General features: G+C 45.3%; 1 protein-coding gene across 6 annotated transcripts in view; it reads left to right on the forward strand.

The window, feature by feature from the left end:
* Positions 1-13,167, forward strand: part of LOC118394737 (rho GTPase-activating protein 21-like) — an 85,264-nt gene extending 72,097 nt beyond the window's left edge. For 5 of the 6 annotated variants that reach the window (XM_035788229.2, XM_035788231.2, XM_035788235.2 and 2 more), the window contains 7 exons: positions 6,810-6,888; positions 7,049-7,122; positions 7,222-7,311; positions 7,422-7,586; positions 7,807-7,918; positions 10,546-10,577; positions 10,836-13,167. In XM_035788229.2, the coding sequence (XP_035644122.1) occupies positions 6,810-6,888; positions 7,049-7,122; positions 7,222-7,311; positions 7,422-7,586; positions 7,807-7,918; positions 10,546-10,577; positions 10,836-12,461 (2,178 nt within the window). In that variant the 3' untranslated portion in view covers positions 12,462-13,167. The remainder of the gene's footprint in view (positions 1-6,809; positions 6,889-7,048; positions 7,123-7,221; positions 7,312-7,421; positions 7,587-7,806; positions 7,919-10,545; positions 10,578-10,835) is intronic. The other variant, XM_035788232.2, reaches the window with a different exon arrangement.
* The last annotated feature ends 470 nt before the right edge of the window (positions 13,168-13,637 follow it).

Raw genomic sequence — 13,637 nt, forward strand, 5'->3', positions numbered from 1 at the left:
CCAGGTTTTCCTCTAGGATTATGCTTGTGCTTAGCTCCATTCCTTTTATTTTTGATCCTGAAAAAATCCCTGGTCTTTAATTATTACAAGCATACCCATAACATGATGTAGCCACCTCTATGCTTTGAAAATATGGAGAGTGGAACTCAGTAATGTGTTGTATTGAATTTGCCTTAAACATAACACACTTTGAGTTTGAATCTATTTTTCGTGGGTCTCTATTTACCACCACAAACCGATGCTGGCGCTAAAGCAAACAAAAAAATGCTCATCCAGGGGGCGGCGCTCCTAGTGGCCGGTCATTTTAATGCAGGACAACTCGAATCAATTTTGCCTCATTTCTACCACCTTTACAACTAGATGGTAAAAACAACTTTAAATGACCTTTACTCCACACACACACAGACGCATACAAAGCTCTCCCTCCATTTGGCAAATCGGACCATAACACTATCTTCCTGATTTCTGCTTACTAACAAATACTCAAACAGGAAATACCAGTGACGTGCTCACTGTGGAAGTGGTCAGATGAAACGGATGCTAAGCTACAGGACTGTTTCGCTAGCACAGTCTGGATTCATCTGATGGCATTGAGGAGTTCACATCTGTCACCAGCTTCATTAATAAGTGCATTGACAACATTGTCCCCATAGTGACTATAAGTAAATATCCCAACCAGAAGCAATGGATTACAGGCAACAATCGTACTGAGCTAAAGGCTCAAATTTGTTCTTAACTGACTTGCCTAGTTAAATAAAGGTAAAATTATTCAAAAACAGGCAAAGTGTCAGTACAGGACTAAGATCGAATCCTACTACAACCGCTCTTGAAGCTCGTCAGATGTGGCAGGCTTTGCAAACAATCACAGATTTCAAAGGAAAGCACAGCCAAGAGCTTCCCAGTGACACGAGCCTACCAGATTAGCAAAATGCCTTTGCTCGCTTTGAGGCAAGCAACACTGAACTATGCGTGTTCAATTTGGTTTAAATAATGCAAAAACGGTGTTAAAGAAGAACGTAAAAGTGCAACATGTGCCATGTAAAAAAAGCTCACTTTTAAGTTCCTTGCTCAGAACATGAGAATATATGAAAGCTGGTGGTTCCTTGTAACATGAGTCTTCAATATTCCTATTTAAGAAGTTTTAGGTTGTAGTTATTATAGGAATTATTGGACTATTTCTCTCTACCATTTGTATTTCATATACCTCTGACTATTGGATGTTCTTATAGGCACTATTGCATTGTATTGCCAGCCTAATCTCGGGAGTTGATACAGTAGGCTTGAAGTCATAAACAGCGCTGTGTTTCAAGCATTGCTAAGAGCTGCTGGTAAATGCAGGAAAGTGCTGTTTGAATGAATGAATGCTTGCGAGCCTGCTGCTGCCTACAACCGCTCAGTCAGACTGCTCTATCAAATATCAATTATAGACTTAATTATAATATACACATAGAAATATGAGCAAATATGTTGTTAATATGTTCAAATCTGGAAATTGTTACTTCGAAAACAAAACGTTTATTCTTTCAGTGAAATACGGAATTGTTCCGTATTTTATCGAACGGGTGGCAACCCTAAGTCTAAATATTGCTGTTACATTGCACGACCTTCAATGTTATGTCATAATTATGTAAAATTCTGGCAAATTAATTACGGTCTTTATTAGGGAGAAATAGTCTTCACACTGTTCGCAACGAGCCTGACTCTGCTGGCACTGAACGCAAGAGAAGTGACACAATTTCTGTAGTTAATATATTGCCTGCTAACATGAATTTATTTTAACTAAATATGCAGGTTTAAAAAATCTATACTTGTGTATTGATTTTTTTAGAAAAGCATTGATGTTTATGGTTAGGTACATTGGTGCAATGATTGGGCTTTTTTCGCGAATGTGCTTTTGTTAAATCATCACCCGTTTGGCAAAGTTGAAGTTGGCTGTGATTCGATGGTAAATTAACAGCCACCGCATTGATAATATGCAACGCGCAGGACAAGCTAGTTGAACTAGTAATATCATGTGTAGTTAACTAGTGATTATGTTAAGATTTCTTATAAGATAAGTTTAATGCTAGCTAGCAGCATACCGTGGCTCCTTGCAGCCACCTGGTCCTTTTGATGCTGCACTCGCGTAACAGGTGGTCATAACACTGCCACGCAGTCTCCTCGTGGATTGCAATGTAATCAGCCATAATCTGCATCCAAAAATGCTATTTTTTAAAAATCGTCCCTAATTAATCGGCCATGCCGATTTAATCGGTCGACCTCTATTCTCTATTTTACATCGCACTGCCCTTTCCCACCTGGACAAAAGGACCACCTATGTGAGAATATTGTTCATTGACTACAGCTCAGCGTTCAACAAGTGCCCACCAAGCTCATCACTAAGCTACGGGTCCTGTTACTGAATACCTCCCTCTAGAACCTTTGATCCTGGACTTCCTGATGGGCCGACCCCAGGTGGTGTGGGTAGGCAATAACACATCCGCTATGCTGACTCTCAACACGGGGCCCCTCAAGGGTGCGTGCTCAGTCCCCTCCCAGGACCTACCAGGTGTTGTCAGAGAAAGGCCCTAAAAATTGTCAAGGACTCCAGCCACCCAAGTCACTGTTCTCTCTGCAAGCGGTACCGGAGTGTGAAGTCTGGAATCAAATGGCACCGGAACAGTTAATCAGACGGCTATCCGGACAGTTTACATGGATCCCTTTTTATATTATATTATTTATTTATTTATCTTAATTGTTTTGCACTGACTTCCAGCCACGTCCTCAGAGTATGTGCAGACCAGCTGGCTGGTGTGTTTACGGGCATATTCAATCAATCCTTATCCCAGTCTGCTGTTCCCACATGCTTCAAGAGGGCCACCATTGTCCCTGTTCCCAAGAAAGCTAAGGTAACTGAGCTAAACGACTACCGCCCCGTAGCACCCACTTCCGTCATCATGAAGTGCTTTGAGAGACTATATGACCATATCACCTCCACCCTACCTGACACCCGAGACCCACTCCAATTTGCTTACCTCCCAAATAGGTCCACAGACGATGCAATCTCAACCACACTGCACACTGCCCTAACCCATCTGGACAAGAGGAATACCTATGTGAGAATGCTGTTCATTGACTACAGCTCAGCATTTAACACCATAGTACCCTCCAAACTCGTCATCAAGCTCGAGACCCTGGGTCTCGACCCTGCCCTGTGCAACTGGGTACTGGACTTCCTGACGGGCTGCCCCCAGGTGGTGAGGGTAGGTAACATCTCCACCCCTCTGAACCTCAACACTGGGGCCCCACAAGGGTGCGTTCTGAGCCCTCTCCTGTACTCCCTGTTCACCCACGACTGCGTGGCCATGCATGCCACCAACTCAATCATCAAGTTTGCGGACGACACTACAGTGGTAGGCTTGATTACCAACGACGACGAGACCGTCTACAGGGAGGTGAAGGCCCTCGGAGTGTGGTGTCGGGAAAATAACCTCACACTCAACGTCAACAAAATTAAGGAGATGATTGTGGACTTCAGGAAACAGCAGAGGGAGCACCCCCCTATCCACATCGATGGGACAGTAGTGGAGAGGGTAGTAAGTTTTAAGTTCCTCGGCGTACACATCACAGACAAACTGAATTGGTCCACCCACACAGACAGCGTTGTGAAGAAGGCGCAGCAGCACCTTTTCAACCTCAGGAGGCTGAAGAAATTTGGCTCTTCACCAAAAGCACTCACAAACTTCTACAGATGCACAATCGAGAGCATCCTGTCGGGCTGTATCACCGCCTGGTACGGCAACTGCTCCGCCCACAACCGTAAGGCTCTCCAGAGGGTAGTGAGGTCTGCATAACGCATCACCGGGGGCAAACTACCTGCCCTCCAGGACACCTACACCACCCGATGTCACAGGAAGGCCATAAAGATCATCAAGGACAACAACCACCGAGCCACTGCCTGTTCACCCCGCTATCATCCAGAAGGCGAGGTCAGTACAGGTGCATCAAAGCAGGGACCGAGAGACCGAAAAACAGCTTCTATCTCAAGGCCATCAGACTGTTAAATAGCCATCACTAACATTGAGTGGCTGCTGCCAACACACTGACTCAACTCCAGCCACTTTAATGGGAATTGATGTAAAATATATCACTAGCCACTTTAAACAATGCTACTTAATATAATGTTTACATACCCTACATTATTCATCTCATATATATATATGTATATACTGTACTCTATCATCTACTGCATCTCTATGTAATACATGTATCACTAGCCACTTTAAACTATGCCACTTTTATGTTTACATACCCTACATTACTCATCTCATATGTATATACTGTACTCGATACCATCTACTGCATCTTGCCTATGCCGTTCTGTACCATCACCCATTCATATCTTTATGTACATATTCTTTATCCCTTTACACTTGTGTGTATAAGGTAGTTGTTTTGGAATTGTTAGGTTAGATTACTTGTTGGTTATTACTGCATTGTCGGAACTAGAAGCACAAGCATTTCGCTACACTCGCATTAACATCTGCTAACCATGTGTATGTGACAAATACATTTGATTTGATTTTGACACACACACACACACACATGGATGTTGAGTCCCCACATATTCACACATACACTTTCACACTTCACATATGCTGCTGCTACTCTGTTTATACTGAATATTCAGACCCATTGACTTTTTCCACATTTTGTTACGTTACAGCCTTATTCTAAAATGGATTCAATATTTTTTTTTGCTCATCAATCTACACAATACCCCATAATGACGAAGCGAAAACAGGTTTTTAGAGATTTTTGCAAATGTATTACAAATAAAAACACATACCGTATTTGCATAAGTATTCAGACCCTTTGCTTTGAAACTCGAAATTGAGGTCAGGTGCATCCTGTTTCCATTGAACATCCTTGATGTTTATTCATCTTGATTGGAGTCCACCTGTAGTAAATTCAATTGATTGGGCATGATTTGGAAAGGCACACACCGGTCTAAATACGGTCCCACAGTTGACAGTGCATGTCAGAATAAAAACCAAGCCATGAGGTCAAAGTAATTGTCCGTAGTGCTCCGAGACAGGATTGTGTCGAGGCACAGATCTTGGGAAGGGTACCAAAACATGTCTGCAGCATTGAAGAACCCCAAGAACACAGTGTCCTCCATCATTCTTAAATTAAAGAAGTTTGTAACCACGAAGACTCTTCCTAGAGCTGGCTGCCCGGACAAACTGAGCAATGAGGGGAGAAGGGCCTTGGTCAGGGAAGTGACCAAGAACCCGATGTTCACTCTGACAGAGCTCCGTAGTTCCTCTGTGGAGATGTGAGAACCTTCCAGAGAAAAACAATCTCTTCAACACTCCAACAATCAGGCCTTTATGGTAGAGTGGCCAGATGGAAGCCACTCCTCATTAAAAGGCACATGACAACCCGCTTGGAGTTTTCCAAAAAGCATCTAAAGGACCATGAGAAACGAGACTGGTCTGATAAAACCAATATTAAACTCCTTGGCCTGAATCACAAGCGTCACGTCTGCAGGAAACCTGGCAACATCCCTACGGTGAAGCATGGTGGTGGCAGCATCATGCGGTGGGGCAGGGACTGGGAGACTAGAGCACTCCAGAGCACTCAGGGTCTCAGACTTTGGTGAATGTTCACCGTGAAACAGGACAAGGACCCTAAGCACATAGCCAAGACAACACAGGGGTGGCTTTGGGACCTGAATGCCCTTGAGTGGCCCAGCCAGAGCCCTGACTTGAATGAAACATCTCTTGAGAAACCTGAAAATAGCTATGCAAGAAACACTCCCCATCCAACCTGACAGAGCTTGAGAGTATCTGCAGAGAGAATGGGAGAAACTCCCCAAATACAGGTGTGCCATGCTTGTAGAGTCATACCCAAGAAGACTCGAGGCTGTAATTGCTGCCAAAGGTGCTTCAACAAAGTACTGAGTAAAGGGTCTGAATACTTATGTAAATGTTTTTTTTTTGTTATTCCTCCACATTTTTGCTTTGTCGTTATGGGGTACTGTGTGTAGATTGATGGGGGGGGGGGAAACAATTTAATCAATTTCAGAATAAGGCTTTAACGTAACAAAAGAAACTGCACATATATACTGTATTACCTCAACTACCTCCTACCGTTATTTTTTAATGCCATATCCTTTGTGGTTGAATCTGTGTTTGAAATTCCCTGCTCGGCTGAGGATCTTACAGATTTTTTATTTTATTTACCCTTTTATTTAAATTCTTATTTACAATGACTGCCAACACCGGCCAACCCGGATGACGCTGGGCCAATTGTGCACCGCCCTATGGGACTCCCAATCACGTCCGGCTGTGATAAAACCTGAATTTGAACCAGGGTGTCTGTAGTGACGCCTCAAGCACTGAGATGCAGTGCCTTAGACCGCTGCACCACTCGGGAGCAGATAATTGTATGTTTGGTGTAAAGAGATGAGGTAGTCATTAACAGTTATGTTAAACACTATTATTGCACATAGTGAGTCCAGGCAACTTATTTGACTTAAGCACATTTTTACACACGCGCTTAATTAGGCTTGCCATAACAAATAAGTTGTATAATTATTGACTCAAGACATTTCATTTTGAAATTATTTGTACAAATTTCTAAAAACATAATTCCACTTTGACATTGCGGTATTTGTGTGTAGGCCAGTGACATTAAAAACTTTATTTTATTCAGGCTATAACACAACAAAATATGGAAAAGGTCTATGGGTTTCTGAAGGCACTGTATCTCTCCCATACTTCACAATGTCTTTAATGCTTTTTCTCTCTTGTTCTCCCTGACAGAAATGGAGGGACCTCAACGTGATCAGTAGCTTACTGAAATCCTTCTTCCGGAAACTTCCAGAGCCCCTTTTCACAAATGGTGAGTCACTGAACACAGTGTAAATGCATGTCTGTAAAGAAGAGAAAATGTGTTAAGGAAGTTGTTAATAAATCACGTAGTTATTTATAGTATGCCTTATTGCTCCATGTTTGGTCTTGGTCACTAGAGATACTAAGTGATTCTTATATTCCTTTTCCAGAAAAATATGCAGATTTTATTGAAGCCAATCGAACAGAAGACTCAGTGGAGAGGTTAAAAGAACTCAAGAGGCTGGTAAGTTACAGCTCATTCTATGAGGGTTTATGTTCGATCTGTAGCATTTGAATGTTTGAATTGTTGCATTCTAGCATTGAAAGTTGGTCCTCTTCACAGATTCTTGAATTACCTGATCACCACTATGAAACCCTCAAATTTCTCTCTGGACACCTCAAGTTGGTCTCTGAAAACTGTGAGAAAAATAAGGTATGTCCGCTTGAGAGTTGAAAAGTATTTAGAAATGGAGCCTTTTTAATGTAGCGGCCTAGTGTATATGGACTGGACTGGAAGCCTCTTTTGCTCATCTCTCCCCCCAGATGGAGCCTCGTAACTTGGCCATCGTGTTTGGTCCAACCCTGGTCAGAACCTCGGAGGACAACATGACCAACATGGTCAACCACATGCCAGACCAGTGCAAGATAGTGGAGAACCTCATTCAGCAGTACGACTGGTTCTTCACTGAGGGGGACGATGACCCTGTTGTACGTAGCAGCTCGCTCTCTCACTTCTAAACATAAATCTCATTACTCTCAGCTGGTAATGGCACAGAATGTTAAATGTTCGTTGTGTGATGTAGTTGATGTTTGTTGGTCTTGCAGGTTGCCTGAAGTGTTGTTTGAGGTTCTCTCTCCATCCCTCTTTCCTCCTCTACTTCAACACGATCTCCATTCATCTCCTTCGTTGAATCTCTCTCTCCTCTAGACCTCAGTGGAACAAGAGAGTACAGTGCAGTCTCAGCCTGTGCCCAACATCGACCACCTGCTGTCCAACATCGGCCGGACCACAACCACCTCCTCGCCTGGGGAAGTCTCAGGTAACTCAGCTGAAGCTCATTGATACCACAACTGGAGAGGATGTAATACAGCACTCCTGTTAGTTTGACTACATGTACCAGATTTACTAAAGTGTAAAACAAAGTATACTAATGAGCTTCAGGGAAAGTGCTCCAGGAAATGTGTGTATGTTTTGAGATGTATGTGTTTGTTAGTCCTAAAGTAAGAGGCTTCTTGTTTGCTTTCCATCAGATGATCAAAAAGTTAAGCAAGTCTACTGAAAAGTGTCATGCTTTTGTAAAGAGGCAAGCTATTTTAGTCATTTTTGATGGAAGGATTTTGGGTTACCCAATTGGGAATTGCTAAAAAAAAAAAAAATAGTTTGCAAATGCTGTTAAGCCTTTTGTTTTGGATAAAGGTCTGTTTCGTTATGTCATTATTCTTTTTTATTTTTATATTTCTTTCCCAGTTCCATCTTATGCTTTCTTATGTTTCCTTTTTTTCTTTGCTCGTTGTTTTCCTCCCCGTGCTTTCCTCCTTATCTTGAGATGACGACTCGTTTTCTTTCAGTTCTTTTCTTCCCCCCCTCCTCCCACATAAACCCGGCATGTTCTTTCCCCCCAAAAACAACAAACAAACAAAACAACAAAGTGGAAGTGTTAACCCTTCTGACCCCTACCCTTGGTTTGTGTGTAGTGTGTTTTTTTCTCCCTTGTCCCTGTCCAGCACTCACACATTGACCCAATCTGACACAGGCCAAGTGGGCGGCGTCTATCACTCGCTGATGTCACTGGTGGACTCTGTAATGTCAGTGGTGGACAGCTGGGACTGTAGGAAGAAGGACGATGAGTGTTGTCACCAGTGTAGCTGCCTAGTCTGCAGAAACCCTCAGCTCTGTTAAATTGGGGGTGAAACATGAAGGAGAGGAGAAAAAAAAAGAAAAACGGAAAGAAAGAGAAGTCGATGTTTTGTCATTTCCTGTCGGTGTGCACGTTTTTCATATTTCCCCCAAAAATCTAAATACCTAATAACCTGAAGGTTACATACAGAGCAGTGCCTGCTGTACTTTCTACTGAAAGCCTTTCTGCTGTCTCTTGTCTCTAAAGCTGATCGCGAGGACAAGTAGCATGGTACGGTCAAACCACGGTTTCACAACCGCCCGCTCATGTGGCATTACTGTCATGGCGTCCGAGTGGGGTTGCGGGGGGTTGTAGTGTTGTAGTGGTGTTGGGCTGAGCTGGCTGTTGTCAAACACACTAAAATGACATCTAGAAGAGATCAGCACCTCGTTAGACCCACACACTCACCATATACACAGACTAGGGTGGTTAGATAGATAGCAGTGAGGTGGTAAGCAAAGTGGCTCTGATGGCATTAGTCCCTTCAGCCTCTTTCTGCCCTCCTGTCACGTTTGAGATAGACACCATAGGGGTGAATCTCTAACATATTTTCTTGTACGCTTTCTCCCCGTCTCAAAACGTCAGATGGAAGCAAGGACAGCATTGGAGGACAAGGTTTGAGGAGATCTCTCCTTGCTTCCCTCTGTCGTTTTGTGGGCGAGGACGCAAAAAAAAATCTAGCAAAGACTTCTGAGATTCACCCCCAGTCTTATCAATGAACCACTGTTCTTTCAGCATCAGAAACACCAACTACAGCCAAACACTGCCACCTAGCTACCTCCTTGTCTTTCACGGCTACATACTTCTACCCCAATGCCTCAACCATCCACATCTATCAAATACCCACCTCCCCCATCAAAAGCCTTGCGTAGCACACTGATATACGCACCAGTTTGAGTCAATTCCACCTAAATTCCAGTTGATTCAGGTAAATAACATTTCCTATATGGAGATATTCCATGTTCAATTCAGCTGACAAGAATTTAAATGAAATTGACCCCAACTTGGACACACACAACTCGAAATTAAGCGCACACACTTAAGTCATACCTTCCACGACTTGATAGTGGTAGTATTGATGCGGTAGGAAATGGTTTCTTTTACATTTTCTTTGATAAAGTTTTTGTACTGTCCTTGTTTTGTAATGTTTATGGTCATCAGTCATATTCAATTGACAGACTAAAATGTTAGAGTGCTACAGGGATTGTAAAACCGAGTTCTGGACATATTGCACAACCTGTCCATTCTGTGGCTAACTTGCATGGGTGGAACTACTGACTTAAACACCGCTCTGTCCCCTTAACTCTGGTTGTGAAGACTTGTCATCCCTTCCTCTGTGATTTATACCTCAGTTGGGATAGAATGCCCCGTTGCTATTGGCTGTCTATGTACTGTGACTGACGTGACCTGTGGTCCGTGATGTGTTGATGTCGTCCCATTGGGTACATCCTGTTATGAGCATGAGCTGCTTCCTGTCCTAATGCGCACTGCCGTGGTTTCATCTTCTTCCTCTCATCCCTCCATTACTGGCCTCCTCTTCTCTTCTTCCACTCATGGGCGGAGTCTTTCTTCAGCGTTTCCTTCGTCCATCTCTGTGGGCTACAAATATCTCCACTGTCTGTTGAATCTACTGCCCCCTCATGGTGCAGGTTTCTGTCTCTTCTTCTCTCTACCCTGTGATCTCCCTACAGTCGCTCTCCCTTGATACTTGTTGTTCAGGTTATATGTGTCTTAAAGGATGTTACTAATGCACCTCTCCTCTCTCACAGATTCAACGTGTAGTGACTCCTCCAAATCAAAGGTATGTGGCACTGGGGTGTCTGGCTGTCTCTTGCTTCCTATTTGATGTTAATTACCTTCACTAAGTAAAGAGATCTAAAAGGCCTTGTCCTGCTCACTGGAATGTTCTACCGTTAACATTTTAGTCATTTAGCAAATGGTCTTATCCGGAGTGATTAGCAATTGACCATGCCGTTTCAGAGCAGACTTGGCGAAATTCCTCATTTAAGAACAATTATGTGTTTTTAATGTAATACGACGTCCTGGTACTCTGTCCCAGCAGGGCTTGTGGGGGTCTGGGAAGGACCAGTGTAGCAGGGAGATGCTGCTCTCTTCTTTCTTTGTCAGCCGCAAGCGTAAAAAGCCCAAGGACAAGACTCAGCCCAGCAGCTCTGACGACGACCTGGATGCCGTGTTTGATAAGAAGGAGGAGCCAGAGCCGAGCCACCAGGCCCTCCACCCCGCCTGGTCCCCAGAGAGCCAGACAAAAGAGGAGGAGAGGGGTGTCGAGGACGTCAGCGAGAGAGGGGTACAGCCTGGGGACAGGTTCCAAACCAACGGGAAAGAGTCCCGTTCAGACAGCCTCATGTCTCAGCCCTCTCCCAAACACACCCCCAGCTTCCGTACATCCTCCACCTGCTCCCCCTATGCCTCACCGTCCCGGTCCCCCAGACTTGGCTACCGCAGCCAGGTAGCACACCAGTCTTCCCTGTCGGACCCTCCCTCCAACTACGACGAGGTCTCAGACCTGGGCACCATGGACAGCACCAGCTCCCAGGCATCTGTCACAGGTCCCAGGGTGAGACATGGCAGGACTGGGGGCTTGGGGCCAGAGACTGGGGCCAGCGGCCTAGGGGCAGAGGTCAGCTCCATCACCTCAGACTACTCCACCACCTCCTCCATGACCTTCCTGACAGGGGCCGATCTGAGCACGCTCAGTCCAGAGGTTTGCTCGGTGGCCGAGAGCAGGGGAGGAGACGACGACGCTGATGATGAGCGTAGTGAGCTGATTAGTGAGGGCCGGCCCATGGAGACGGATAGTGAGAGTGACCTATCAGTGTTTGTTGGGGGCGGGAAGGAAGCAGGGCCGGTGGAGAAGATCTGCCAATCAGATGTGTCGGATGCCCCCAGGCCCCTCCCCTCCCACAGACTCATTGAATGTGACACTCTCTCCAGGAAGAAGTCAGCAGCGCGGCAGAAGACTGACAGCGAGTCCTCATTGGACGGAGGGCGGAGCGACAAGGACTCCACTAGGCTGTCTTGTGTTCCGGGGGCAGTTAAGGTGCGTTCCATTGACAGCCTTAGCTCCTCCTCCCGCAGCGAGTTGGAGTTGGGGGCTGAGCCTGCGTGGCGTCTCAAAATTACAGACCGGCTGAAGTTCCGTCTGCTGACGTCCGTAGACGACATGTTCGGGGTGGGTACCCAGCGGAGCCGCTCTCCAGAGGGACGCAGGGAAAAGAAGAAGAACATCAGACGCAGACACACCATGGGAGGCCAGAGGGACTTTGCTGAACTGTCTGTGATGGGGAACTGGCAGGAGGGCGGGGGCTCGCGGGCGGAGCTGTCGGCCGTGGACCGGCTGAAGCCAAAGTGTTCTTCCCAGGACTTCTCCATCCGGGAGTGGATTGCCCGCGAGCGCCACCGCACCTCCAACCCCGAGGTCAGCCTGGACTTCACTGAACACCAGGGTGCGCCGCTCCTCTTCCGCAGCCCCGACCCCAACCAGGCCCAGGAGGCTCTGTCGTCGTCCCTCTCAGAACCCCTCTCACCACGCCCGGCTCCAGCTGCGCTACTGAACGGAGACGCAGGCCCCCAGAATAAAAGCCTGAGCCTGTCGGCCACTGCACACCCACACAAACTCTCTGGTGCCCAGGTGGTCCACTCTCGCTTCTACCAGTACCTGTGAGAGGGGGTGTCGTCTGTCTGTGAGATGTGTATGTGTTTGATCGTCTGTGTCCGAGACCCATGGATGTGGGTGATTTATTTTGTAATTGACCGGTGAGCATGTTCAGGTACTGTGAAGTGACTTCTGAGTGTGTGTGTGTGTACGAAGAGTCTGTTTGGTGGTGTGTATGTTTGTACTCTTAGACTGTTTACTTCACAGGGGTGGTTTGTGTTACTCAACACGACACGGCATGGAACAAAACATTAAATTGATGTAGGTATATTTTCTCCATTTTCATGACAAATGAAAGAGTTTGGGATGGGCGTTGGGGTAGAGATATTGTCACTCCTAACAGAAATTCCTGTTTTGCTGAAGGTAGTGACTCGAGGGCCTCTTGCTCATGGATAAACTGATGAGTCTGAAGGTTGATTGGTGTAAGGAAGTGTAAACATGGCTGGCGCTAAAGATTGTGAAAAGGTTAGCTAAGTGGCTTTACGATACAGTAACTGAATAGTAGGATGATTAGGAGGTACAGGGAACGTTTGTAAAAGTATTGCAGTGGAGCTGTGTTTGTTGTAAGAGGGTCTGTTGGTAAAAAGTGAGTCCTTCAGTAACCAAATGAAGAATGTACAACGTGCTTGCTGTAATACTGACTGAAGCTTTAGTTGCTTGTGTTCTCATTTGAAATTGTACATATCCCCCTTCGTCTCTCTCTCTCTCTCTCTCTCTCTCTCTCTCTCTCCCTCTCTCCTCCTCTCTCTCTCTCTCTCTCTCTCTCTCTCTCTTCTCTTTCTTCTCTCTCTTTCTCTTTCTTCTCTCTCTTCTCTCTCTACTTGAAGGGAGCTTTTATTTTCGGGGTAGCCTGTGTTTTGGACTGCCATATGTGCTCTATTGCCGCCGTCAAGTGGCCTCAAGGTGCAATGTGACAAGAAGACACTTGACTAACGACGTCATGAAAATACGAGAATTACATTTTATTCCACCCTTTTAAGTGATAGAAAAGGAGCCGTAAACAACTACTTCCCTCTATTGCAATATGCTGTGTATTTGTTGATATGCTTGTGGTTTCATGCTTCAGTCAGTTACTGACATCAGACTGCTGCGAAATTATCGAGAGGGAGAAGAAATTGAATAATCAAATCTGAAATCATGTTTCTTCGCAATAGAAAGTGCCTCAATGAACTGTAAAGGGTGCAA

This window comes from Oncorhynchus keta, chromosome 15, assembly GCF_023373465.1.
Source record: "Oncorhynchus keta strain PuntledgeMale-10-30-2019 chromosome 15, Oket_V2, whole genome shotgun sequence".
NCBI lineage: Eukaryota > Metazoa > Chordata > Actinopteri > Salmoniformes > Salmonidae > Oncorhynchus > Oncorhynchus keta.